General features: G+C 39.0%; 1 protein-coding gene across 1 annotated transcript in view; it reads left to right on the top strand.

Annotated features, from left to right (window-relative positions):
* The window catches only part of LOC132825650 (collagen alpha-1(X) chain-like), a 105,704-nt gene that overhangs the window by 72,805 nt on the left and 6,925 nt on the right, over positions 1–25,974 (top strand). The window contains exons 13-23 of the mRNA XM_060841019.1: positions 1,291–1,335; positions 1,760–1,813; positions 3,241–3,285; positions 4,680–4,733; positions 7,231–7,275; positions 11,734–11,787; positions 17,622–17,729; positions 19,269–19,322; positions 21,472–21,525; positions 22,633–22,677; positions 25,288–25,333. Coding sequence (XP_060697002.1) covers positions 1,291–1,335; positions 1,760–1,813; positions 3,241–3,285; positions 4,680–4,733; positions 7,231–7,275; positions 11,734–11,787; positions 17,622–17,729; positions 19,269–19,322; positions 21,472–21,525; positions 22,633–22,677; positions 25,288–25,333 — 604 coding nt within the window. The remainder of the gene's footprint in view (positions 1–1,290; positions 1,336–1,759; positions 1,814–3,240; positions 3,286–4,679; positions 4,734–7,230; positions 7,276–11,733; positions 11,788–17,621; positions 17,730–19,268; positions 19,323–21,471; positions 21,526–22,632; positions 22,678–25,287; positions 25,334–25,974) is intronic.

The following is a 25,974-nucleotide window of genomic DNA, read 5'->3' as shown; positions in this document are numbered from 1 at the left end:
CCCTTGAAGTCTCTTTGCATTCTCCCCACAACTCACATTCCAAATTAGTTTTGAACCATCAGCAAATTTGAAATATGTACATTTGGTTCCCACAACCAAAGCATTGATATAGATTGGGACTATTTGAGGCCCATGCACTGATCCTTGCATTAAACCTCCAGTCACAGACTGCCAATTTGAGAATGGCACATTAACTCCCACTGAAACAAAGTGTCATGGGGCAGACAAAGAAATATTAGAAATGGCAGCAGGGTTTCAGAAAATAAATTATGAAAGATTGTTTCTACTCAGGGAGAGCATATATTGAAGGATGTGGAGAAACAGCAAGAAAATAAGCCTCAGACAGGGACACGATGATTCAAAAATAAATAATCTCCTTCTTTGTTTAAATTTTATGTCCAGCTGGGTATTTTAGTGTTTTCCTTATCTATTAATTTCTGACAGATAGACATTCCTATAGTTTAATCAGAAATGTTGTTCTACAATTACAGTGCCAAATTTGAGGCATTCCAAATTGAGGCAGATACTCCAGTTTATATCTTGAAAATGAGTCAAACAAAAAGTAAGGACATTCCTATGCAGGAGAAAATCTTAAAAGTGTCATATAAATTTGAAATAATCCCAGATCTAGCTTGGTACAGTTCTGCCATCTGTTGGCCATCTGCCCACATTTTGAGCAAGATAATGCAAGTTGAAGTCTGCAGAAAGTATTTGTTGACCAGAATATGGAAAGTATCAATTGTTCAAAACTATGCACAATTTGATTGAAATCTCCTTGAGTTATTGTTTTACAGGCTAACTGTTCAAACCTAGCAAAGTGACCTCTTCAACTAACACATGCATGTGCAAACTCTCTGCTCAGCTAACAATGCCACTACCCATCCTCCCATGCGCCATTTCACTATCCATGGTCCCTCATTTAATTACTAATCCTTGTCTTCTGGAACTCTCTGCTTACTGTCTTCCAAATAGTTGCATCAGATATTTTAGCCTTTAATTAACAGTGTCAAATCCTGCAATCGAAAAACCTCCTCAATTTTTTTTCTTAGACTTCTCTTCATTCCACCCTCACCTTTTGATCTTATCTGTTCTTGGTTCCTTTTAATTCCTGCTATGAAGCCATTTTCACAGCCATATATGCAGGGATCTTTTATATCGAATGAGGATGTGTTTTTTTCTTATTTTACCTTTTGTTCGCTGTCAGTATGGTGCCCACAGTGTTGCTATGGAGCATCAATTGCTAGTACATTGAGGAGCCAAGTTCACATATTTTTGTTCCGTTTATAACAGGGGCAGATTGGGTTGTCAGGGTTACCTGGACAGAGGGGCCCTCAGGTACAGTAACTATCAATGATTATCTCCTTTCTAAAGTTATATCTGAATATTTAAGCTTAATGTGTTGAAGAACGGTGGCACAGTGGTTAGCACTGCTGCCTCACAGCACCAGAGACCCGGGTTCAATTCCCACCTCAGGCGCTTGACTGTGTGGAGTTTGCACATTCTCCCCGTGTCTGCGTGGGTTTGCTCCTGTTTCCTCCCGCAGTCCAAAGATGTGCAGGTCAGGTGAATTGGCCATGCTAAATTGCCCATAGTCTTATGTGAAGGGGTATGGAGGGTTGCGGGTCGGTGTGGACTTGTTGGGCTGAAAAGCCTGTTTCCACACTGTAGATAATCTGATCTAAATCTATGTTCATTCAGAATGCTATTTTAGTTTTTAAAGACAGTCAAACATATAATTAAAAGTTCAATTTTGTTTCAGGGACCACAGGGTATGAATGGAAGAAGTGGTCTTAAAGGAAAGAGGGGCCATCAGGTACGAATTTACTGAAGATAAATAATTGCAAAGTATGTTTTTAAGTTTAACTAAGCAATTTAAATAATCTATTTTTAAAATAGTTTATGTATTTTTTGACTAGGTTTTATACTGGCTATCTTGGATTTATCCCCGATTCCATTCATAGCAGCTTCCACTCCTTAAAGATCTCATTTAGTGAAGCCTTGTTGCAGTGCTATGGGTGACCTCTGCTTTGCTGCATTAATGCTGTTAACCACATGAGATCAATTAGACATTGATGTGTACATAACCGAGTGCAAAAATGGAGAGCATTAAAAAACAGAAGAGAGGAAGAATGGTTACAATCATAGACAGAAAAATAAGGAACATCTCCAAAAGGAGAAAGAAAATGAAGTAAGCCAGAGAGAGGGTAAGAAACAAGTGAAGAATGTATGAAAAATGCTTGTAAATGCTCTAAAATAAAAACAGATGTAGCAACAGAGACACAACACAACAGCCTGAAACTATTTCTGGAAACTGCAAACACACAATGTTTCATGTTTTTCATGAAGATTGTTTATGTATGTACCGATTAAGCTAACAATTAGAGCTGGAATATTGTCAATGTACTCCCAGCAAGAAGACTTTTTTTACATTTCCAGCCTAATTTAGATGGCTAATCTGGTTCGTTAATAACACCTTGCATTGTGTACCATCTATAGTGAATGCAGTGTAATTGACACTGTACAGAGCAAAACATACCCATAGACCTACACTGCTGAGAAGTAACAGCAGAAGTATAATTAAAAGATAGCGGACAGGTTGGCCTAATTTAAGGCTTGAGATCATGTCAAACCATGAACACAAATCTCAAGTGATTTGTGGACATTGAAAAAATTGTCTTTAATTAACTATGTATAATGTAACAGTTTCAATACTCAGCACAGTAGGCAAGAAAGTGAAGCACATTGTACCCATTCTGTCAATGCAAAACATGACTGAAGTAGTCCATTTGCCAAATTGTTAAAGTCTGCTCTGTAGGTGTCCAGGGCACATGGACTGTTAAAATGGACTGTTTTCACCTGTAAACCAGGGCTCCAATGCCTGCTTGAGGTTTCTCTTTGCAGAAGTGGAGGGTATGTGACAGCAGTATGTCCCATATGGCTACAATCCAGGCCATGAGGCTCTTGGCAACCAGATCTATGGATCTTAAGAGGGACAGCAGGAGGCTCCAAGCACAAAAACAAGTTTGGTTTTGTTTTGACTGAGCTCTTTGTGTACTAAGAATAACGAGGGTGTTCTTTTTAATTTCTCAGTCCATATGTAAAGTTAACTGGCGAGAGCAGGTTCCCTTCTGTCACTTCTTGATCCTGAGAAATCTGAGTTCCAATTCACTAGATTTCTCATTTTTTTGCTGATTGATAGTCAAAAAGATCGCAAACAAAATGTTTCTTTTCATTCCCAAGGGCCGGCCTGGATTAGAAGGACTTGCTGGTACAAGGGGAGATCATGTAAGTAAAATATTATTAATGCAAAAAGCTTTAGTTCTGTCTCCATTAAGTTCATCCTGTTTCTTCATAGGACATTCAACCAGACCTGACAATTTAATTATGAAAAGCAGTTCAGAATTCATTGCATTAGGCAGTCAATGTAACTTGCACTTCATAATAAAAAAAAATTTGGACTTATGAGTCCTATATTAGTGGTGGACTATGTTGAAGTCGAAGTTTGTCTTAGCATTCAACAAAGAGGCTGGTGCAGCAATAATCATGTATTCAATGTCCCCTTAACACCCTTAAGAAGTTCAATTCTATTGACTCCATTACCACTGAAGAATGGTCAGGTTACATAAAAAGCATCTGATACAATAGCGTTCAAGATTGCTTCCAGTGAGATAAAATAAATTTGGTTTCAATGCAAGATCAGTGATTAATTTACCAAATACACTGAATTTACAGATTTTTGGTTGTACTTTGATTTAATCTTGTTGAGACCAAGGTTGGAGGGGTGCATTGTCTTTCTCTGGCTCTGTTACATGTGTGCACATGTTTTACCTAGTTACTGATGTGGCCAATTATATATGTATCATGTTACTTTCAGAATAGAGAAAACATCCACCAATGGGATTTCTTGATGAATAAAATTATTAGCCCAGATGTTCTGATCAAGGTCAGAAACCCTACATCCGATCCTGATTAAATTTAAAATTACCCACTTTCTTTTGATCTTTTCTGCGCTAGAAGTCCCAAACAGGGGCCTTCAGTCCTGAATGTATTCATTCAGGAACTTTCTGGAAGTGGTGTGCAAGAAGCTTTTCAGGAGAATGGCTGCATCGGTTTTTTTCAGCTTACACTCTGAGTTGCCTAAAAAGGTTTTCTCACAAAGGTGGGAAAGGATGAATTGGGCAGCTTCTCTCTCTCAGCAGCCTACACCCTCAAGTACATTCCAAACAATATCAGAGAGCTATTACTCCTGACAGCCATAAATGCAGACAAATGACTTCCTGCAGTAAACAAGTCCAGGAAATTAGTTTAAAACATGTGACTCCCGGTAAGTTTTTTTTTATTGTGGCCTTTAAAAGAAGTCCATACTTCTTCAGTCTTTCAAATTAACCAAATATCACTATTCTGTAAACACAGGTCCTCAAAAAAATTAATAATGGAAGTGCCTTCACAACAATGTATTGCCAAATGAAAGTTGGCAAGTTTTTATAGATTTTTATATTGTAGTCACTGTCGTGCTAATTTTTATTTTAATCTGTCCTACTGCACATGGACCTATGGTTGTCTTAATATGGCTTTGCAAAATCTAAAACTGAAATCTCCCCCACTGAAATTTTACTGTCAGTCTATGCTCTTTTAAAATGTAAAAGGAATTGATATAAATGTAGTAATACGTTTTTCAGGGTGAAGATGGACCACCTGGGCCAAGAGGGGAACCTGGTTCTGAAGGTCCAAAGGTAAAACTATACAGATATCATCTTGAATATGTTGAACAATTTAAGTACTTAAAGATAACATAATATTTAGCTACAGGTTCATTTTTTAGACCTACTGACGTTTTACTATTGGAACCCATTTATCCCCTAATCTCCAAGCATGTTCTTTGTTAAACATCCACAAATAATCCAAAGGCCGTGTTCTCGCTCTAAATTCAGATATTGCCCTTCATTTTAGTGCTTCATCAATTTTTCCCCTAAAAGATACAATGATCCTAGTCTCAATTCCTTGATATGGCAAACCTGATAAACAGTGGAACTGTTTGTTTCACCCTTGTCGTGACTCCATTACTCGAGTAAATAGGCTTTTCCTGATTAACTTGCAAGACCTGCTCTACTCTAATTATTTCTCTTGCTTACACAATCCATATTCCTCCTTTTTTATCATTAGTGGCTTCATGTTTATCACATACTACCCTTTAAGTTTGTTAGCTTTCAGGTCACTAATTTTGATTTAGTACTATCCAGAGCATCTTTAGTGAGCCATAGATGGAATACTCTTACTAAATTTATGTTTTGATGAAATTACTTTGTGTTGAACAGTTTACTGAAATTGTTCCCACTGTTTCGATGCTATATCTTGTGGTGTATGTATCCAATCAACCTTCACCAGCATTCCTCTTATATGAATGCAGCTAGCTTTGTTTAAGCTTAAGGCTTTTGTTTGTGTTTGGATTATGGTGTTTTCAAACTTATTTTTAATTCATTGGATATAGATATTGTTTGGTGAGGCCAAAATTTGTCGCCTCCCACAATCAGCCCTTGAGATGGGGATTTGTCTTCTTGAACTGTTAGAATCTATTTTCTGTAGGGGCGTGGGGCAGGGGAATATGCACCCACAACAACAGTGAAGGAATGATAATATAGTTCCAACTGAAGTTGGTATGTGGCTTGGAGGTAAACATGTAGTTGGTAATGCACTCAGTCATCTGTTGTCTTCACCTCTTCAATTCCAGTCCACCATCTACAATGCATGAGACAGCAGTGAGATGGAATACTCCCCACTTGCCAGGATGACTGTAACACCGATATCATTCAAGAAGCACGAAGTGTACAGGATAAAGCAGTCTACTTGATTGCAGCTCATCTAATGCGTCCAACACTCACTCCCACCATTATCGAAGCACAGTGGCAGCTGTATGTATCATCTGCTAGATGCACTGCCTCCTTTGACAGCACCTTCCAAATCTGCAAGTGCTAGCATCTAGAACGACAAGGCAAAAGATACATGAGAACATCAACATCTGCAAGTTTCCCTCCAAGCCATAGTAATGATTTGGAACTATTGTGTCATTCCTCCAGTGTCACTGGGTCAAAATCCCGGAAGTCCCTTTGTGAAAACACTGTGGGTTTACCTTGACATGAACAGAAGTGGTACAAGAAAACAGGGGCAGAAATTACACATTCCATTCCTGTCCCAGACTCTTAGGAACACCCATCCCAACCCCTGATCCCAGCACGGCAGTGTCCCTATTGAGTCCTGGGTCTCTGTTATTGAGACTAGGTATCTCCCTTTCCTGTAACCTGTAAGAAGTCAACTAACCACCAACATTTGCAGCATTATTAGGAAAGGACAATAAATACTGGCCTAGCCAGCATTACCCACAAATGGAAAGAAAAATGAATAACTAATTAACCGTGCTTTGATATAAATCTATATCTAAAAGATCCTTATATCCTTTTGGTTCACATTATATTTCTCCCAGAAACAGCAACAGTGACCCACGTTTGCTAACTTTTCAGCTGAGCTAATTTGGAACCATTCAATTCTATCATTGTGTGTTGCCTTCTCTAAAATGGAATCAGTCTTGACTTCATCCTTCACGTTATTTTCCGCGTTGCATCTAAATACATTGTGCTTGCTATTTCTCAACTACTCTCTTGTTCTCACATCAGTTATTTATCTGATTTCAATTTCAGGACTTACTCATGTAAGCATTCTGTCTTCTTTTCTTAGATGCAGAGACAGATATGCATCAAATGTATAACTTAGCTTTTCATATCAAGTATGACAATTTGAAAAATATGAAAATAAACCTTACTCGGATGCTTCCTGAATAAAATCCAATTGTTAAATGTAGCAGTAATTTCTATTTCAGCTGTGAAAGTAAGATGGAGAAGAGCTGAATGCATCTTTGCACAAATAGACTTATATTGTGTGATTGCAAACCATTAATGGAAAACAGATATAACAGGTTAAAAGAGTATTGGGTGCAAGTTTATGATAGATTGTTAAAAGGACTATATTGCTTTTGAGGTAAATGCGGTGATTTGGAGCTGAGTATAAGTTGCTGCTAAAGTAATCCTCTTATATCGAAGATTCAATCCTGTAAGAGCAGGCTGGTCGATTGTCAAACACTTGCTTTATGAGCGAGCAGATGCTACTGTGCTGTTCAATTGAATTCTTAATTTAAACTTCTTGTAACTGTGCTTAATCAAATTGCTATCTTTCTTTCAGGGAGTGATTGGAATGCCAGGTATCAGAGGTCCACCAGGCGATTCAGTAAGATTGATTTTTTTAATTATTTTACAATGTAGCAATTAATGAAACCTTGTATAATGCAATGTGATTTCTTTATTCCTTCAAATGATGGTCACACAGTCAGTGAGATTAATAAGACAAAAGTGCACAAACAGTGATCTCTAAATTAAAGCAAGCAAAGCATTGGGTATTCATTAAGGAAGGAAACAAATGAGAATCTTTCTTGGAAAACAGCAGAGGCAAATTAAAGGGATCCTGTAAGTAATCAGCTGGCTTCCTTCAAAGACTTAGAGATTTACATCTGACCATATGTTGCTGAGTGATATTGTCCTAAAAGTGGACTGAGATTAACTGTTGTGCGTTTTTATTCAGTTCAAAAGTAGGAAGTGGGCATTATTATTCTGTAGAAGGCATAGTGTTTCTGCATTGTATATCCGAGGTCGCTCCAACATTAATATCAAAAGTGGGCCTTGCCCTTTTCTTTTATGTATGCTTTTCTCAAATATAGACAAAAATATTAGGGGCAGAATTGTCCAAGGTACTGCATGACATGGGCATTTTTGAGAAAGTTAGGAAGGTCATGTGACATGGCCAGCAAGGAGTTCTCAATATCAAGAGCAAGGAAGTCCCATTTTCCAACCAAGTGTTGAACAGTAAGATAGGATTCTCACTCATGAATGGCAAGACTCTTTTTAGTCTGCATTGACATTTCATTATTACCTAATCTCACCTCATTAATACTCAGTTCCTCATTCTCCCATCCACTGGATAGAAACTAGACAGTGATAATTCCCAACGTGTAGGTCAGATCCACTAGTTGGTGCCTTCAGTTGGCCCATTGCGCCACTATCTTGGATGCTACACAGCAACATCTGAGGGCGACTGAGGGGTAGCGACTGCAAGCACCTCATGTACACAGACCTTGTCATCTGAGACCTATAAACCTCAATGCATCCTCATGGCACATTCCTGATTCATTTGCAAAATGGTGCTGCACACCCACACGGTGCTTTGGAGCTCGCCGGCACCTTTCATTGGAATGTTCCTGTGGATAATTTGCATACTGGGACATGCACCTATGTAATAAATTCAGCCAGGCCACATCACAGGACTGTTCGCTCTCTATCTTACCACTACCAACTTTGTGCCTCCTTTGATGCTAACAGCATCCCTGCCTTGTCTTGCTTTGACTTTTTATGCTTTGCCTCCTAAGCCAGAGTATTAGGCTCACAGTACTTTGTCTTGCATTCGTGTTGAGCAAAGACACAAAGCCTAAAAGCTTGTCATGTTTGGTCCAGATCACATCCCTTCATTGCATTTCCCTGTGACAAAGTCATGCCATAGTCCAGACATTAGATATTGACAACATAGCAGGTATTGAAAGACTGTCCGCACTTTTTAATTGACGGACCCTTATCATAATGCAGCTGACTTCAGCAATAGAAAATGGTTCCACTCTATCAATAAAATAAAGTCTTCTGTGATCATTGGTATCCCATCTTAGAAATCCATGCCAAATACCCTGGGAGCTGCCATGATGTCTATATCCTTGAGAGCCCTCATGTTCCGGATGTGTTACAAGGATGGCCCTTGGGAGACAAGGGCAACACTCTGCAACCGTGACTACAGTTCTTCTGTAACACTATAGTTACATTCTTCTGTAACCCTATGTTATAGAAAAATAGCGCTTTAGAAACAGTGTTTAAAGTGTTGACAATGTAATTGTGTTACAGCCAATACACATTCTGAAAGTTTTGCACTTTTGAAACAGTGTCCCCAATTTATTAATCACATGAAAGTGAATTTGCGTGAACAAAACACGTGTTAAAGCAGAACAACCTGTATTGTGTAAATTCCTGACTGAGGCCAAGCATAGATCCAATGTTGAGAGAAAGTGAGGACTGCAGATGCTGGAGATTCAGAGTCAAAAGGTGTGGCGCTCGAAAAGCACAGCAGGTCAGGGAGCATCCGAGGAGCAGGGGAGTCGATGTTTCAAGCATAAGCTCTTCATCAGGAATGTGGAAGGGAAGGGGACTGAGAGATAAATGGGAGGGTGGGGGTGGGGCTGGGAAGGTTTGCTGGGAAGATGGAGGTAGATGGAGGGGTGATTGTGATAGTCGGTGGGGAAGATGGAGTGGATAGGCGGGAAGGAAGATGGACAGGTGGGACAAGTCAAGAGGGCGGTGCTGAGTTGGAAGGTTGGATCTGGAATGAGGTGGGGGGGAGGGGGATTTGTAAATTAGTGAAGTTGACGTTGGTACAATGTTGCCAAAGTAGAAGATGAAGCGTTTGTCTTCCAGTTGTCAGGTGGTGTGGATTTGGCGGTGGAAGAGTCCCAGGACTTGCATATCCTTGGCAGAGTGGGCAGGGGTGTTGAAGTGGTCAGCTATAGGGCAGTGGGGTTATTTGGTGTGTGTGTTCCAGAGATGTTCCCTGAAACTCCCCATGAGTTGGCATCCTGTCTCCCCGCTGTGGAGGAGACCACATCGAGAGCAACAGACACAGTGGATGAGCTGGGTGGATGAGACAGAAAATCTCTGCCAGATGTGAAAAGATCCTTTGGGCCCTTGGATGGAGATGAGGGAAGAGGCATGGGTGCGGGTTTTAAACCTCAAATGGTGGCAAGGAATGGTGCTGGGAGTGAAGGGTGGGCTGGTGGGGGGTGTGGATCTAATGAGGGAGTCACAGAGGGAATGGTCTCACAGAATGCAGATAAGGCTGGGGAGGGAAATATATCTCTGGTGGTGGGGTCTGTTTGTAAGTGGTAGAAATGGCAGAATGAAATGTGTTGTGTCTGGATGTTAGTGGGGTGGAAGATGAGAACAAGGTTATATCCTTGCTGCAGTTGGAGGAGTAGGATTCGAAGGCGAAGGTGTGGGAAGTGGAGGAGATGCACTCCAAGACATTGTTGATCATGCGGGAGGGGAAATTGCAGACCTGGAAATAAGAGGCCATCTGGAATGTCCGGGAGTGGAATTGTTCCTCCTGGGAGCAGTTACGGCAGAGGCTGAGGAATTGGGAGCAAGGGATTGTGTTTTTACAGGAGGGATGGGTGGAACGAGGTGTAGTCCAGGTTGCTATGGGAGTCGTTGGTTTTGAAATAGGTGTCCATGTTGAGTCGGTTGCCGGAGGTGGAGATATTCAGGAAGGGGAGGGAGGTGTTTGAGATAGACCAAGTGAACTTAAGGTCAGGGTGGAAGGTGATGGTGAAGTTGATGAACTATTCAACCTCCTCATGGGAGCACAAGGCGGCGCCAATACGGTCATCAATGTAGCGGAGGAAAAGGCGAGGGATGGTGCCAGTGTAACTGCTGAAGATGGACTGTTCCACATATACTCTGAGGGCCCATGCAGGTGCCCATGGCTACCCCTTTGGTCTGAAGAAAGTGGAAGGATTTGATGGAGAGGATGAGGACCAGTTCTGCTAATCAAAAAAGTGTGTTGGTAGAGGGGTACTGGTTTGGTCAGCGGGGGAGGAAGAGGAAGAAACAAGGGCTTGGAGGCCTTCGCCATGGCAAATGGGGTGTATAGGGACTGGATCCAATGTTGTCCATTTTTTGACCAGGGCCATAATAGAGTACTTGTTAGACAACCTGAAGATGAGATGCTGATGCATGGATTACCCAGGGGGTGGGGAAGGGGGTGATGATACTAATGCATGATAGGCCACATGGTTATCACCTTACACCCAACTGCCTAAACCATTTGCAAGGTTAGAGTGCTGCTAGAAAAGTACAGCATGTCAGGCAGCATCCGAGGAGCAGGAACATTGATGTTTCAAGCAGGAGCCCTGCCAAAACCAGTTCCTTTGTAAGTGTCACCAAATGTTAATTCTGGTTCTACTGCAGGATTCTTGGCTTTGTACCTTGGGAACATTGGAATGTACAGTCATTCAAATGGTTCCTGATCTTTAATGTGTCATTCTGGATAAATACTGAGGAAAGGCCACATAGTTCTTGACAAGTGTGGGAAAAAATTAGCAGGTTGTACCTTAGGCTATCTGTGTATTAGGTTAATGCTGGACCAAAGCGTTATAAATAAGGCTAATAGTAAGTCGCCCATTGATTCTCTCAGATCAGCCAATGTAGCATGTTTGTAGCATGTGAAAACCCAAAGGATAGAGACAGAGTAATCTTAAAAATTGTTTGGAGGATTAAATGTAATGAAACCCAGCAGTTAGTAATCTGTGTGTTTAATTACAGGAAATCTTAAAATATCAAAGTTCAATGTTTCCAATTGGTCACAGGTACAAGTGAGAAATCCTGCAATGTTGGTTTAAGGCATTCTGGAGCATGTATATTTAATTTAATCATGTATAAGTTGTTTTGTGCTTCACTGAAGGGAAGTATCACCTGCCTTAATGTGAAGATTGCTCATTTACACCAAATAAAAGAGAGTTGGACAATCACCTGATGACTCAATCAACATTTGTCCATGTTATTTTAAGATTACTAACCCTTGGTTTTAACACTTTGACAGAGGGCAAGAGCATCAGATGGTGCACATGGGGACCCTGGAGAGAAAGGAGATATAGTAAGTATCAAGAGATTTCCTTGAAAAATACCACTTTTGCTTTTACTGTTATTTGTGCACAAAAGCCTGATAACATTTTCATATAAAACTGAAACGGCAGGGTTACATACTGAAGATTTGCTCACAGCCTTTCTGTGAGAGATTTGCATGGGAACTTATTGTAAATTGTATGATAAGATGTGCAGAACCTTCTACAGGATATCTGTGACAAGTCTGATCAAGGTACGCAGCAGTATATTCATCTTAACTAACCAGATTGAAGAACTGATAATGAGCAATGCTGAAAATGTGTTGCTGGTTAAAGCGCAGCAGGTCAGGCAGCATCCAAGGAACAGGAAATTCGACGTTTCGGGCACAAGCCCTTCATCAGGAATGATAATGAGCAATGCTTTGTCTGAGCCAAGAAATATCAGAATATTTAATTCAATATTTAGTCACATGCAGGAAGAGAAATGGACAATGAAAGAAAGATTCGATTTTGAGAATGCAGGTTTAATAAAAACAAAATAAGAAATAATTTACTTTCATAACCTTTAGTTCTAATTAAAACTTGATCTATCTATACTGATCTCAGAACAAAATGATTCATTGTACTTAGGTACATGTGACGATAATAAATCAAATTAAATTACGTTTGTAAAAAGAATCATATTCAGTCCTAGAGATGTTATTTGATATTCATTAAGACTTACTACAGAATTAAAAGGATATTGTACTTACACCAGAAAGCTCAAGATTGAAATTATTGGTGGAACCCAGCCCATTATCCATAATGTTCTTCAAAGTTTTATGTTTAAACTTCCTATTGTTATCTGTGCATCAAAATTAAAACAATTGTAAATTTTCAGTATGAATCATGTGAATAAAAATAATCTTTAAAATATTGATCACTGGAAATTTAAAGGAGATGTGTGATCCAAAGATTTGCATTTTGAAAACACAAAAGCTATCACTTGTTAAGTTGTGAACACATTTGTTGTGTTCATAATAATTAATGAGGCTAGGACTGTTGCAAAATTAAAATGGCTCTTTTTAAATGCGCAAAAATTAATTAAATTTGCCACATTAAGTAAACTTATGTTAATTTTCCAAACATCATTCCCCTCATCATATTGGAAATTTAGTGTACAGCATTCCTTCTAATATTTTTGTTCCTTGACGTGGAGCTCTGGGGTACATGCATGGCAGTGATTTCTGGAAGAGGAAATTAAAACTGAGATTCACGTCAGCACACTGACTGCCATAAACAGAGCATCATGCAGCTGGGAGGAAACATTCCAAGTGTCTCAATGCAATGCTAGCAACAAGGGTTGTCCACATTGATTGTCTCTGATACTGCATTGATTGCGGATTTCCCACATTTCAGCAAAATAAACTGTTCATTTAAAATTAGGAAACAGAATCAAAGAATAGTGGACCAGACTTCTAACTGGCATTGAAACTGTTCCAATTGGTACCAGTTGTAGGAAAGTCTACTCACTTAACTGCCCCTGTGTTTTAACGGCTGTCTACCAATGCTGATTACTGGAGCTTCAATCATAGAAAATGATATAGGCTTCAGTGCAGCACAGGACACTTGAAACTATACTCTTCATGACATCTGAGGAACAGGGGAAGCCCATAAAGGGCAGCAGACAGACAATATTGAACTGAGGTAAGTTTTTAATGAAACTCTTTAGCATTTTACAGGCATTGCATTTCTAAAAGAAAAATCTTCTATTTATTTTAAATGTTTAATATTATCATTGACTAATTTTATATTTTATATTTATAACATTGAATGAATTTTTATTTAATAATTCTAAATGTATGAAGCCTTGACTATTTAACAATCAATGTTACTCATACATTCTTTGACAATGTGTGTCAGGGAGTGAAGTAGGTGGCAAGAAGATAGGGGAGAGGTAAGTGATTAAGAGGTTAAGGTGGGACCTGGTTAGACAGGTATCTGAGTAGGATGGAGGTGCATAGGTGGGTAATGTGACAAGTGGGTAGAGTGGCAAGTGAGATGCATTCACACATTTTATACCAGCTGGCTTGCCATAGTCAGGTGGCCCCGACTGAAACTTATTATCACTATAGTTTTTGAAAACTATTAAACACAATACTTGGAAGGTGTGTGATGCTGAGATCGAGAGAATATTCAGAGCTGTAAGAGAACCAGCTATTGGAAGAAAACAGCAAGGAAATATTAAAATGACAACACCTGCAACGTTGAATCAGAATGGCTGTGTGAGATTCCCATTCCCTGCTGTTTTGGGAATGAAAGCATATGTGAAACATTATTGAATTTATTCCAGTCTCAGTAATGAAATAACTACGGAATTGCATGAAGAGGATTAGCCAATATGAATGATTTCCCTGTTATCAGTGCTGAAAAAGAGAACTGCAAGCTGTATTGCACTAAAAACTTCACTCAGAAATGGAGAAATCAAATAAGAGAGAATCTAAACAAATACCTTGAACCCTCTAGTAATGTTGATGTGAAGGATGTTTACTGTTCAGGAAGCTGAATGAAAATAGCAATTTTCTCACCACATTCTAGATGTCATTCAGAAAACATGGATGGTTTTATATGTTGCTTGGCATTTGTACTGCACTGGAGGAGTAATAGTTCAGGCCGCATTAGATAGTGATCTTCTTGGAGTGGTAGCTATTGTAGATCATCTGCTAGTCTACGAATGTGGAGACACAATAGATGAAGCTAATGTGAACAACAGTCTGAATCTAATGCAGATGTTAACGAGAATTTGTCAGGTGAACCTGAAGCTGAACAACACAGCGGTGCAATTAAAGGTCCCTGAAATCAAGTGCACAAATCATTTCCAGAAAGTGAAAGGATTTCTCCTGGATCTGAACTTGATGAGAACCGTAGCAAAATTGCAGCAACTAACAGATCCAAACACAGTGCACTAATTGTTGGATTCATGGACTGTCCAGCAATGTTTTTGCTTAAGTTGTCATGAGCGTGTAAACATTGACACAAGCTTATTGCTAAAAATGTGCAGTTGTGCTGGGATATAGAATAATAAGCAACTTTCTGTCAAATAGAAGAATTGGGAAAACAACTAAACAAGCTCTGAAGGTCATAAGGTCAGCAGGGACATGAAATCTGAGAGACAAGTTTCTTGCTGTGATGAAATGTTCACCACAGAAGCAACACTCTCCCCAGGAAAGAGCAGAAACCATACAAGTTAAGAACAATTCTTAATGTGGCATGTTGTTAAATGATATGGATGCTCAGGAGATAATGGATAAAATGCATTTGCAAAATGTGATGAAAATAGGACTGAGTAGAATTGACACAATTCACTAATGAATTATCTTTTTTTTGACCATTTAAATTAAGTCACTTGTAACTCCAAATTATAGCACATGCAAGTTATTTTGTGAAAAGGGAGATGTTTAAAGGAATGAATTTGCTCAGAGCGTACTGATTGGCTTTGTATAGTTACGAGACCATTACCTGTGATATATGTTGCTTTCATTTCATTGTGGCAGTCATTAAACACAGTGGCCTAACTTTTCTGATGGCCAGTGCCTTTATTCCAGCATAGATGGGAGCTGCTCATTGGGACCCTGAGTAACTTCCATGCAAAATGCAAACAAGGAAAAGAGGAGGCCATTCAGCCCTTTGAACCTGTTCTGACATTCAATAAAGTCATGGCTAATCTGATTCTAATCTCAACCCTCTATTCCTCATACCCCTGAAAATCTTTAATCCTTATGGTAATCAAGATTCTAAATATCTCTGCCTTTAAAAAAATGGAGGGAGACCTTAGTAAAATCCATACACAGAAATGTAGAGCTCTATTCTTTCATAGAAATGAAGGGGAGGAGTGATAATCTTCATGAGATTGCTACACCTCAGAAAATCCAAACCAATACTTGAAACATTACCAGGGAGCCAGGACAGATTTTCATCCCTCTAAGCTTTCCTGGGTAACTATTGAGCCATAACTCTTCAAAGTCTCTGACTGTGATTTAGAATTGGAGATGATTTTGCAGATTCTAGATGCTAAGTAATTGCCTAACAGAATTTTAAACCTCCTGGACAATTTTCTCATTGTTAGCCATGCTAGGACTTCCACATAATCCCAATGCCCATATCTTCCTGCAAGGATTATCTTCCTATCAGAAAATGTAAGACAATCACTGACTTTAACCTAACAGTTTAAAACCAGACCTGTACTAACAAAGAGCAACATGTAGAATATGACACTGTAATTACCATTATCTTCAGAATCACACTTGAGTATCTCAATGCTGTGTCATGTTGATTCAAGAGGAACTTCTCATAAACCAAAGGTATTTACCAATGTAGATCCAACTTGATAATGGAGCTATCAGAAAATAGTAGGTGAGCACATCCAACTGGTTAGATGAGCTAAATAACATTTTTGTCTGCTGAAGGTGTGATTGTCTCCTTCTTGGAAGTGTCAAGATATTGAAATGATGGAATGACTTGGCACTGTAGAGAGTTGGCATGTGTTCACCCTCACACTTTAAAAATACATTAGAAATCTCAACCATGAATTCTGATTTTCAGAACTCACTCCACCTCATTTAAAACTTTTCTTAAACTGTTTACTGAATTCCCATTTAAAGACTGTGATTAATCTGGTTTCAATAACCTTCAAGCAAAAATCAGAATCTCATTTTACTTTTAATATTTGTTGCTCCTATGAAAATTGAGGAAAAACTTTTCTGGATTTAGACATTTCTGGGTTTGGAAAAAAGGTTTGCTTTACACCTGATGTGCTATATCTGGCCTCCCTTATGTTAACTGGTGGGAGGCATAATGGGAAATGTTTAATTAGCAGCACTAACCTTGAATGTTATGAGTAGAAAATTAATAAATTAGCATAGATTAAAAGTGTATTTTTGCGATGGCCTCAGTCAGTTGGAATGATGATGGAAAGCAGGCAAGACTGAAACTGCAGAATACATTCAGTAAGGACATCTGTTCTTATTTTGAAAGGTTCACCACAGATTTGGATAATTTATTATTTACTTTCAAAGTTACCCTTTTAGGTGAAGTCAGAAAAAGTGGTTAGTTGGAGTACTTTGAATTAACAATGGCATGAGCTACAAATTCACAACATTGAGGCAAATCAGATATAGATGCTTGGACTGACCAAAAACTTGGAGATTGATGGCTATTTTAGTTCTGATTAGATTCCCTGCAGTATGGAAACAGGCCCTTTGGTCCAACCAGTCCACACCAACCCTCAACAGAGTAACCCACCCAGACCCATTGCCCTTCTGATTAATGCACCTAACGCTGTGGGCAATTTAGCATGGCCAATTCACCTGACTTGCACATCTTTGGACTGTGCGAGGAAACCAAAGCACCCGGAGGAAACCCACACAGACACTGGGCAGAATGTGTAAACTCCACACAGACAGTCACCCAAGGCTGGAATCAAACCTGGGACCCTGGTGCTGTGAGGCAGCAGTGCTAACCGCTGAGCCACTGTGCCACCCTTATCTTTGAAGAAAATTTGGAATATAGTCCCTCCTTGTCATTCTAAAGATTATATCATGCACTGAAGAATGTATTGATTTCAACAAACTGCACCAGTTAAGTTAACATATTTGGAAATAATGTGCAGTAAAGGTTTCACATCGCAAAAAGGATAACTGTCAAGTGGTAACCAACTAGAACCGTTGAGTTTCACAATTTCCATTTTGGCACCTCAGTAGAACTTCTTTTAAAAAAATCACTGCATACTATTTAATAGAGACTTTACAACATTTCACATTGAGTTTTTAGCCAAGAAAAGAAATGATAGAATGTCTGATTTATGAACAATGAACTTTGTTATTTTTAGGGGCCACCTGGGTTACCAGGTAAAAGAGGATTCCAGGGACCAAGGGGGCCACCTGGAATTCCTGGAATTCTTGGTCATAAGGGTCAGCTTGGAGCAGTTGGACCTGATGTGAGTACTTCAGAAAGATTGAACATGAAACAAATTGAAACCATTTATTTGTCTCTCCTTTATTTCACAGACATAAAAATCTATGTACCTGTCATTTTTCTTTTACTCACATATGGAAAGAACACTTTTCATGGTTTGACCTACCTACATCCACACTGTGTTGAACTCAGGAGTCATGTGCTCCTCAGCTTCTCTATTTTTCCTGAAGGCCTCAAAACTGTGGGTCAACTTATCCCCATTAGACTTCCCTTCTTCTTCCAATTTAAAACCAAAATGTCCTGTCACCTATCCATTATTTTTTGGTTCATTACTTTCATTGAAATCCCAGTCCTGTAGTGTGGGCCTTGGGCATTTTTCTTGAGTTTCTCAGTAAAAGATGTACATAGGAGAGGAGGCAGTAGAGTAGTGATAATGTCACCAGACTGGTAATCTGAACCTCAGGCTAATACCGTAGGAACATAGCAAATGGTGTACTTTGAATTCATTAACAATCTGAAATTAAAAAAGCTATTCTAATGGTGGCCACATATCAATTATTGTAAAATTCCATCTCATTTACTAATATCCTTTAGGGAAGCAACTCTATCTTTCTTAACAAGTCTGGCCTGTGTGTGATTCCAGACCCACAGCAATGTGGTTGACTTTTCTCTGAAATGACTCTATCAAATCCTTCTGACTAAGGAGCAATTAAGGAATGGGCAAAAAAATGCTAGCACAGCTATTGACAACCACATCCTGTGAATGACTGAAAAGAAACACAGATGGGTCAAGTATACTTCACTCAAAGTTATCTTGTGAGTGGAAAAACAATATTTCATACCCAACATTATTGAATACTCATTTAAAAGGTTTTGTTTTCCCACTATATTGAAAATAGTATATGGTATCATTGTTATGCAGTCTGGTCATTAAGAGCAGAATTGTCTCAAATGTTGCATTTTGTTTTGCACAAAATTTTTTTGGACTGAATGGTTGAGAAACACATATTGAATATTAAGTGGATGGTGAAGACCTATGCTCTGTTCCAGTAATATGTCAGTAATTCAGAATTTTTACACAATATTCTAAGCAGAACAACAAGAATGGTCCAATTCTGCTTCATCAACACTTTAGCTAAGAAGGACAATTGCATGAATGTAATTTCTCCCTTGACACATTGCATTTTGCAAAGTCAAGTCATGAAATTGGAAGTTTCTCTGCAATACATTTTGATTCAAATTTCCATGCATGCAAACAGCTTTTGATTTTAGAAGAGAGGTTGAATTTCGGTAGAAATCCAGCAAACTTCAATTTGAAATTTAATCCCAAAGTGTGTGGTGAGGAGGGAAGGCTTAACCTACCCAGTTCAGTTAGATAAATTTTAGCTCATATGAATGGCAATTATGATCAATTGTTTCTTATTTTTTATTCAGTTGTGTTGTTAGTTAAAGAATATTGAGTCTGTAATATTTTGATGCACTGCATGCTATTTCCTCTCTTTGAGAAAAATGTGTAGTTTGACATTTATTTAATATTCACCATTTGTTACCATTATTTCAGGGTGAAGATGGAGTCATGGGTCTTAAAGGACAGCAAGGAACTGTAGGACCCAAGGTCAGTTTCAAAATCAGTGAGAAAACCTGTAAGTCTGTGATTTTAGTGACCTTGTAGTGTTAAAGACAGTTTGAGTTCAGCTCTATTGTTTGCTCTACACTATTATTGAAATTAATTGCTTTGGAGATTTTCCCACTGGTGCACTTTGTTGGAACAGTTGAAGAAATCTCAGAAAAATCATGCGAATGTTATTCAATGAAGTTATGGAAGACAAACAGGACAAAATGTAGGAAGTCACATTACTGTGCAGATTGGTCAAAATGGATTAGAAAAATCCAACAAGTCATGAAACCATATGCAAGAATGCAAAAGATTGTCAAGTATGTGAATTGTGGTAATAATCTTGTCCCTGTCGATCTGTACTATACTTAGTTAAAAACCCAACTCATCACCACCTAAGTAATTGAATATATTGTCACTCATTTAAGAAATGCATCTTATTGCATTTTTCTTTACCAATTCTGACATTATGATATTACCAGAATTACTTTGTAATTTACACATGGTGTTAGTCTGGCAAATATGTGATTGTTTGACTGTAGGGTTATGCAGGATTTGTTTAGTGGAGCAGGTGAATTACAATGATTAGAAGATAAGTCAAGGATTCATTTCAAGCAATCCTTGTTAGGTTTAATTTGTCTGATATACAGTGCAAACCCTGTACATGCACACTACATTCACCCACGTTTCCAAAACTTAGAAATGAATCAGGAAAATGCTGGGCGCACTCAACACACGTATCTGCCGTAATGTTTTGTGCTAGGGAGCTTGAGTTCACATCAGTGAACATCAATGCTTAGGGAATCTCAGTGTAATTAGTGGCAGTTCTAGAATTTAATGGGCTATCAGATTGTAGTTTACCAACTCAGATGCATGTTGAGGTAGGTCATCCTCCATTTATGGAGTTGACAATCACAGATTTACCCCTACATTTCCCATCAAAGATTCAGCCTTTTATGTTAACCATCCGTACCTCCTGAATATTACCAGGCTTCAAAGTCAGGTTTGTCCCAACTTCCCATCAGGTGGGGTCAAATCCAATATCTCACATTTGGTTCGATTTTTTTCCCTCCCTTCATTAGACAAGAGAATAATTACTATTCCCCCATTAAACAAATTAAAATTATAAGAATATAAATAGCATTAAGCAAAATTGTAAGGTAGTATCAGAGAAGGGATTGGCAGATGAAGTATAAGGTGGACAAATGTGAATTTGCTCATTCTGATAGCAAGAATAGGAAAATAGTGTACTATTTAAAAGGAGAGAGATTGCAGGATTAGTCATGAAAATGGATTTGATGGTCCAAGGTTATTATGCAAGTGCAGCAAATGATGAGGACAGGGACTGGAATATGATAGCAAGGAAGTTTCACTGTAACTGTACGGTGATTGGTGAGACTACACCTGGAGTACTGTGTCCAGTTTTGGTCTCCTTGTTTGTCAAAAAAAAAGTAGTTTAGAAGCTATTCAGAAAATATCCACTTGACTTGAATAAAGTACAAGAATAAGAAAAAGTTTGAAAGGATATGAACCAGGAGCAGGTTGATGGGAAAGTTTAGTTTGGGATTATGTTCGGCATGGATTGGTTGGACCGAAAGGTCCATTTCAATGCTGTATGACTCTGACTCCTGGGATGGAAGGCTTATCCTGTGAAGAAAGGTTAAATTGGTTAGACCTATATTGATTGACATTTGGAAGAATAAGAGGTGCTCTTAATAAAATATTCAATATGTTGAGGGGACTGGATAGGGTGGACATCAGGAGGAGGTTTCCTATTATGCGAGGGACCAAAAATGGGGGATATTGTTTCAGTATAAGAGACCTTCCTTTTAGATTTTTTTATCTTACAGAAGATCGTCAAAGTGAGAAGATAGTAGAGGCTGGGCCTTTAAGTTCAATCAAGAGTTGGTCAGATAGATGTTCAGCAGACAAAGAAGTCAAGGTTTATAGGACTGGGGAAATAGGAAAGTTGGGCTGCGATAAGTAGATCAGCCATGATCTTATTGAATGGTAGAGCGGCTCAAAGAGAAAGATGGCCGACTCTGCTTCTATTTCCTAGGTTGCTCTAATATACTTAAAAATAGTCATAAGACTCAGAAGGAATTTACAATCTCTCCAAATGCTGTTGCTTTTTTGTTATCTATCTCAGGGCAACAGAGGATCTGATGGTCCCAAAGGAATTCAAGGATCCAGAGGGCACAGGGTTTGTATTCATTGGAAAAATGCTTTGAATGGGTAAGCAGTTATATGTCGGGAAAAAGCTCTACTCTATAGATGATATGTATCACATCATATACTGTGTATTATAAAGGAACATTTTTGCAGCTTTCGATGTGGCTGTTCATTAGACAGCCTCTTTCACCATCAGATCCTGTGATCCCACTTTTCCATGTGCTCTATCCTTCCTTGAAATTGAAGTCTGTTCCACTAATGCTGATTTTGTGATGAGACAAATTTTCTTAATAGAGAGAGAGAGAGATAGAGTTAACGTTTCACATCAATAACTCATTCTAATGAAGGGTCATCAGAGGATTTTACCATGAATTGTGAATGTCGGAAGTTAAGGCTGAACTTTAGAGGTTTATAAAATCATGAGGGGCATGAATAGGGTAAACAGATTCCTGGGATGGGGGAGTGCAGAACAGGATACTGATTGAGGATGATCATAACGAATGGTGGTGCTGGCCCAAAGGGCAGAATGGCCTACTCCTGCACCTATTATCTGTTGTCTATAGAGGGCATAGGTTTAGGGTGAGAGGGGAAAGATTTAATAGGCACCTAAGGGGCAACATTTCCACGCAGAGGGTGATGTGTGTATAGAATGAGCTGCCAGAAGAAGTGGTGGAGTCCGGCATAATAACAACATTTAAAAGGCATCTGGAGGGGTATATGAGTAGGAAGGGGTTATAAGGATATGGACCAAGTGCTGGCATATGAGACTAGATTAATTTAGGGTATCTGGTAGGCATGGACGAGTTGGACCGAAGGCTATGTTTCCATGCCGTACATCTCCATTACACTATGAAATTCACAATGTTGCTGTTAGCTAGGCTTGCACTTGTCCAAAAACTTTAAATTGTGTTTTTCTCATCAAGTTACTGCCAACCAAACAACATGGCATCCTCTTCAAGCTATCCCTTTGTAAACAGTACTTTATTGAGCACTTCTGTTTCCTGGTACTTCCCAAAAAATACTTATCCAAAATGATGCAACAGTTGAGAATACCTTGCTGAAATGAACAGATTTTCTGACACTCATCAGACTGCAGTCTCTTTTGAGCAATTATTTCAAGTGATTTTTTTTTAAACAGGGGCGTATAGGTCAGCGAGGATTAGTAGGATTACCTGGACCAGCGGTAAGTCAATTTACTGTGAATTTATTTGTTGAAATTTACATATGTGGGAGAATGTGGGTGACAGTGACAAAGCAAGCTAAAATATCATACTATGGCATAAGTTCAAAATGGTCAGAGAATCAGTCCTTTGGCCCATAAACTGATTCTAATAACATCGCCCCCATGTGTTATTTGACACAATAGATACATTTTAATAGAATACAGTAAAATCTCAAATTCAGTGATGACAAAATGATTTTAGAACTACTCTGTAATCATTTGATATATCGTAGTTCAAAAGTTTAGTTTTCTAATCACAATCAACCACTCAGTAAGAATCTCTGATCTTAATATAATCAGTTTATCACAATTGTAAATCTAATTTCAGGAAGGGCTATTTACAAATAAAATATATTTATTTCGGGCTCCCTGCGCAGTTTTGAATAATTAGGATGGTATCCTGCAATAAAATTAACAAATGAGACCCAATCATTGTGAATTCAAAGACTCTACTATGTTCAGATTGATGTGCAGGAAGTTATGAGTGTTTGCCAAAGTGACCGTAGCGGAAAAATTCTGGAATCAGATCTCTTTTGAGTTCATGATCCTTCTAAAGCTAGGAGGCATAAATCCCTCTCCAGGAAACTATCTTATATTTGTCTTGCGTTCACATGGGCTGCAGAAAATCTCCAACCTACTGCAAAAGCATGTCTGAGAAGTTTCCATTTGCTTTTCTTTCCAAACTCATGGAAGAAGATGTGGTTAAAATCCATCTTTCAATAATAGAATAAAATTCACCATGACATCTGTACTTCACCCTATCTGGTTTCTATTTCCAATGAAACCAATGGAAATTAGAATTGGGTATTGGACAAAACGTGACGTCGACTGACCAGAATCTCCCTGAGCAGGCAGGGAGGTCTCCTTGGCAAGGTCTGCTGAATTGAATGCCAATCAAGCATTGAGGAGGCTGACCCCAGTGGGCCTTCAACTGGATTTAGTACCTTGGAGGTGGAAGTCTCTCTTGATGCTGGCCAGTTAGAAGCTTAGCAGTCCCATGGAGGAGACTTGGGAATGCTGCCTCAAGGGCACCCATAATTTTGGAGGACCAATGTGGAAGTGATATGCATGGGATATTGGTTTCTGGAGATGGGGCTTGCAGGGAGAAAGGTTCAGGGGGTCCAGAAACACAGGCAACGAGGGTGGCTCTCAATTAATCGAGGTGGCACAGTGGCTCAGAGGTTAGCACTGCTGCCTCACAGCACCAGGGACCTGGGTTCGATTCCAACCTCGGGTGACTGCCTGTGTGGAATTTGCACATTCTGCCCATGTCTGCGTGGGTTTCCTCTGGGCGCTCTAGTTTCCTCCCATAGTCCAAAGATGTGCAGGGTAGGTGAATTAGCCATGCTAAACTATCCATAGTATAAGGTGCATTAGTCTGGGGTAAATGTAGGGGAATGTGTCTGGGTGAGTTACTCTTTGGAGAGTTGGTGTGGACGTGTTGGGCCAAAGGGTCTATTTCCATACTGTAGAGAATCTAATCTAAAGAACGACCTGCCTTATGTCCAGTGTCTTGATGAGGCTCTGATTGCCTTTAATCAGGAACTCCCCCTGCTATATTATAATGTGATGTCTGGATACCAACCACTGGTGGCTTCTGGCTGGGACAGGGTGCTTCCACCAACCCTTCTTCTTGTGCCAGTTTGAGGCACTGTTCAGCAGTACATGGTGGAGGATAGGTCACAAATAAATCTGACCGGAAGAGGTTCTTGTCTTTGAAAAGAAGATGTACCTTACTTCATCTTAACACCAATTCCAGCTTACATTAACTCTTAGGTGTATTAACCATGATTAACATGCCATATTGGGGCAGGCGCACTTGCAGCTGGGTTAATCCATGCACACGAGGGCTGATGACCTTGAGTGGTCTTTACAAAGCAACTTATGAGTCTTAATTGGCAGAAGGACAGGAGGGCTGACCATGGCTCTTTTCACATAGAACATAATTCTGGTGGAGGTAGGAAGGTTTTGGTAAATCAGTGCCCCACCTAGTTAAACCAAAAATTTCTGGAGAAACTCAATAGGTCTGGCAGCACCTGTGGAAGAAAGCAGAGTTAACATTTAAGGTCTTGTTCTTCATCAGAACCTAATTAAGTTGCCTTTTCTCCTCCAATCTCATTATCTCTGGGAGCATAAAATTCTGCCCCACTAATGTCTAATCTGAGCTCCCTCTCCAAGTTGACCTTCAACCCTGTTGTCTCCTATTTCAAAACACAAGCATCAAGTACAGAGCTATCTTTACATGCTAAACATTAATACATGTAAATCGTTTTCTGGCCAATCTTAGTGTGGCAAGTCCAAACACGTAGACTGACTAGAAAATGATAGTGATTCCACTTCAAAAGTAATCACTTGCTATATATTAACATACATTATCTTACCGTTGAGTTTTCTTTTTAGTTTAGCCACATTGATTCCAATTTCATCAAACAGTAAGACACTTACTTGATTCAAGAATACCGTTCTTAGCTTCTTAAATTATGTTCAAGTATTAATCATTAGTGTGTTTCAGCTATTTTATTCTCCTGTTTCATATGCAGTTTGATTTAAAATATCTTTTTGTCTCTACAGGGATTAAAAGGCCAGCAAGGAATACCGGGTCCTGAAGGAAAGCCTGGTACACAGGTTCCCATTCTGTACTTTTAATACAGATTACAACCATTTTACATTCTTTGTATTTAACTTTCACTTGTTGTTCATTTGTTTTGTGTTGTGGACAAAATATACTTTGATTTCCATTATAGACTTTGTTTTGGGACTGTTAAATTCAATCCCATATCTGTATGGGCCCAGAGGACAAAAAGTGCCTGGATAATTTTGTGCTTCAAATCTGAAAAAAATTACAGATGCTTCCCAGCATCCAATAACAGACATAAAGTGTTGAATCAGAGAAAGCATTGTGAAGTAAATGATTTTCTGCAAGATGTATACCAGTGAGTAAGATCAGTTCCATATAGTGGCGCACACTCTGTCAGCTACTGATCTCATCTGGCAGAATTCTTTTGTTTATTTTATTGGGATTTTCCAGTCCACAGACATTTTAATTCTTTTTTAAGTGCCTAATATTAATGTCCATTGCTTAGAAACTTATGTGTATGACAGAACTCACCCTGGGACAACATGAGTATCTTAAATGTGCAAGTAAGACTTTAATATTATGGTGCTGAATTAAGATTTCAGTGCTTAGATGTTTATCCCAACTGTCTCTGATTACATTCTTACATTTTTTTAAACACAAGGCTTAGTTGTTTTGTTAGA

This window comes from Hemiscyllium ocellatum, chromosome 21, assembly GCF_020745735.1.
Source record: "Hemiscyllium ocellatum isolate sHemOce1 chromosome 21, sHemOce1.pat.X.cur, whole genome shotgun sequence".
Classification (NCBI taxonomy): Eukaryota; Metazoa; Chordata; class Chondrichthyes; order Orectolobiformes; family Hemiscylliidae; genus Hemiscyllium; species Hemiscyllium ocellatum.
Note: the sequence above shows the minus strand (reverse complement) of the source record. Positions and strands in the feature narration are given on the sequence as shown.